Raw genomic sequence first — 1,301 nt, 5'->3', positions numbered from 1 at the left:
ACAAATTTAGCAATAGGTGTGCAGGGTTATTTCATTTTCAGGATAGAGTATCATTTCCCTTGCATATGCATGCGATATTTATATTAGATAAAATATTGGAAAGGAAACGAGGAATGTTGTTCTTTGCTTGTTTGAGTTCATGCATTATTTTTCTTATATGCTCATAATTTTTTTTTCAGCACTGAGTATTTATAAATATGATCTGTTCTTAACTTTACAAATAACTTTCCGTTTCATATAAGCTTGTATTTGAAACGTTCAGATGTTCTAAAATTAGATCTGCATCTGTGTTAACAATCTATGGTAAGAAAATATATTGGAAAAATGTAATAACCAGATTCCTGGATTTATAGTACAGTATAAAGGCAAACCCCATCTTTGATTCCCATCAAATTATCCTTAAAAGCATTATCAAAATTAAATACAATTATTAAATCAAATATTACTAAAATCATATCGGCAATCCAATAAAAGTCGGTAGTAATAGGTAGTTTTAGAATGAAAAATATAAACAAACCTCCGTCCAGCTGTCGACTTGAGACGAAGACCTACAACTTTGAAACTAATCTTATTTCATCTTATTTTAGGCTTTAAAAATAGATACGACAACAGGAAAAGCAATAGTTTGTGCAACCCATCATCGATTTTATTTTAATTTGGACACCTGGAGAACTCTTTTTCGTCTTAGAATGAAGAATATAATGGTTAAATGGGCAGATAACACGTTGATTTCTTGATGTACCTTTGTTTTGACCTCTAGACTGTAGAAGTTTCTTGATAGCTGTGCTTTATAGCTGATTTGAACTTCAAAATAGTTTATATGTATGTGGATCTAACTCACTAGGGTTTTTTAAGATATATTTTTCTGTTTCTGAATTTATTTTGAGTTACATTCTGAAAGGAAGACACCATGCGATTTTTTTCCACATTATTTAATCGTATAAGGTAAGGACTCGTGATGAATAAGAAGTTTATTATATTATTTTATTGCTTTTGATAAACATGTTCATATATGGGTGACCAATGTTTGAAGATTTCTGAAACCTGTATATAACATAATCTAATTGAAGCTTATTCTTAATGGTGATACTTTACAATTTACAAGTGAAGGAGACATGTAATTGTAGTAAAACTTCTGTATTTTAGTGTGCTATATTTCTTTGTTTGTACATGTTTTTTAAAACATGCAAAGGATTTTCCAAACTGGTGCCAGATATAGAATGTTATTTAATTGAACTGATAGCTCTTGTATAGCATTTATGTTGTTATCAAATATTTGTTACATATTGTGTATTCAGTAT

General features: G+C 29.3%; 1 protein-coding gene across 1 annotated transcript in view; it reads left to right on the top strand.

Annotated features, from left to right (window-relative positions):
- LOC119593521 (metallophosphoesterase 1-like) overlaps positions 1 to 1,301 on the top strand; it is a 13,957-nt gene that overhangs the window by 1,030 nt on the left and 11,626 nt on the right. Inside the window, exon 2 of the mRNA XM_037942483.1 lies at positions 1,071 to 1,117. Coding sequence (XP_037798411.1) covers positions 1,071 to 1,117 — 47 coding nt within the window. The remainder of the gene's footprint in view (positions 1 to 1,070; positions 1,118 to 1,301) is intronic.

Source organism: Penaeus monodon, chromosome 32, assembly GCF_015228065.2.
Source record: "Penaeus monodon isolate SGIC_2016 chromosome 32, NSTDA_Pmon_1, whole genome shotgun sequence".
In the NCBI taxonomy this organism is placed as follows: Eukaryota; Metazoa; Arthropoda; class Malacostraca; order Decapoda; family Penaeidae; genus Penaeus; species Penaeus monodon.
This window is presented reverse-complemented; position numbering and strand designations above follow the sequence as displayed.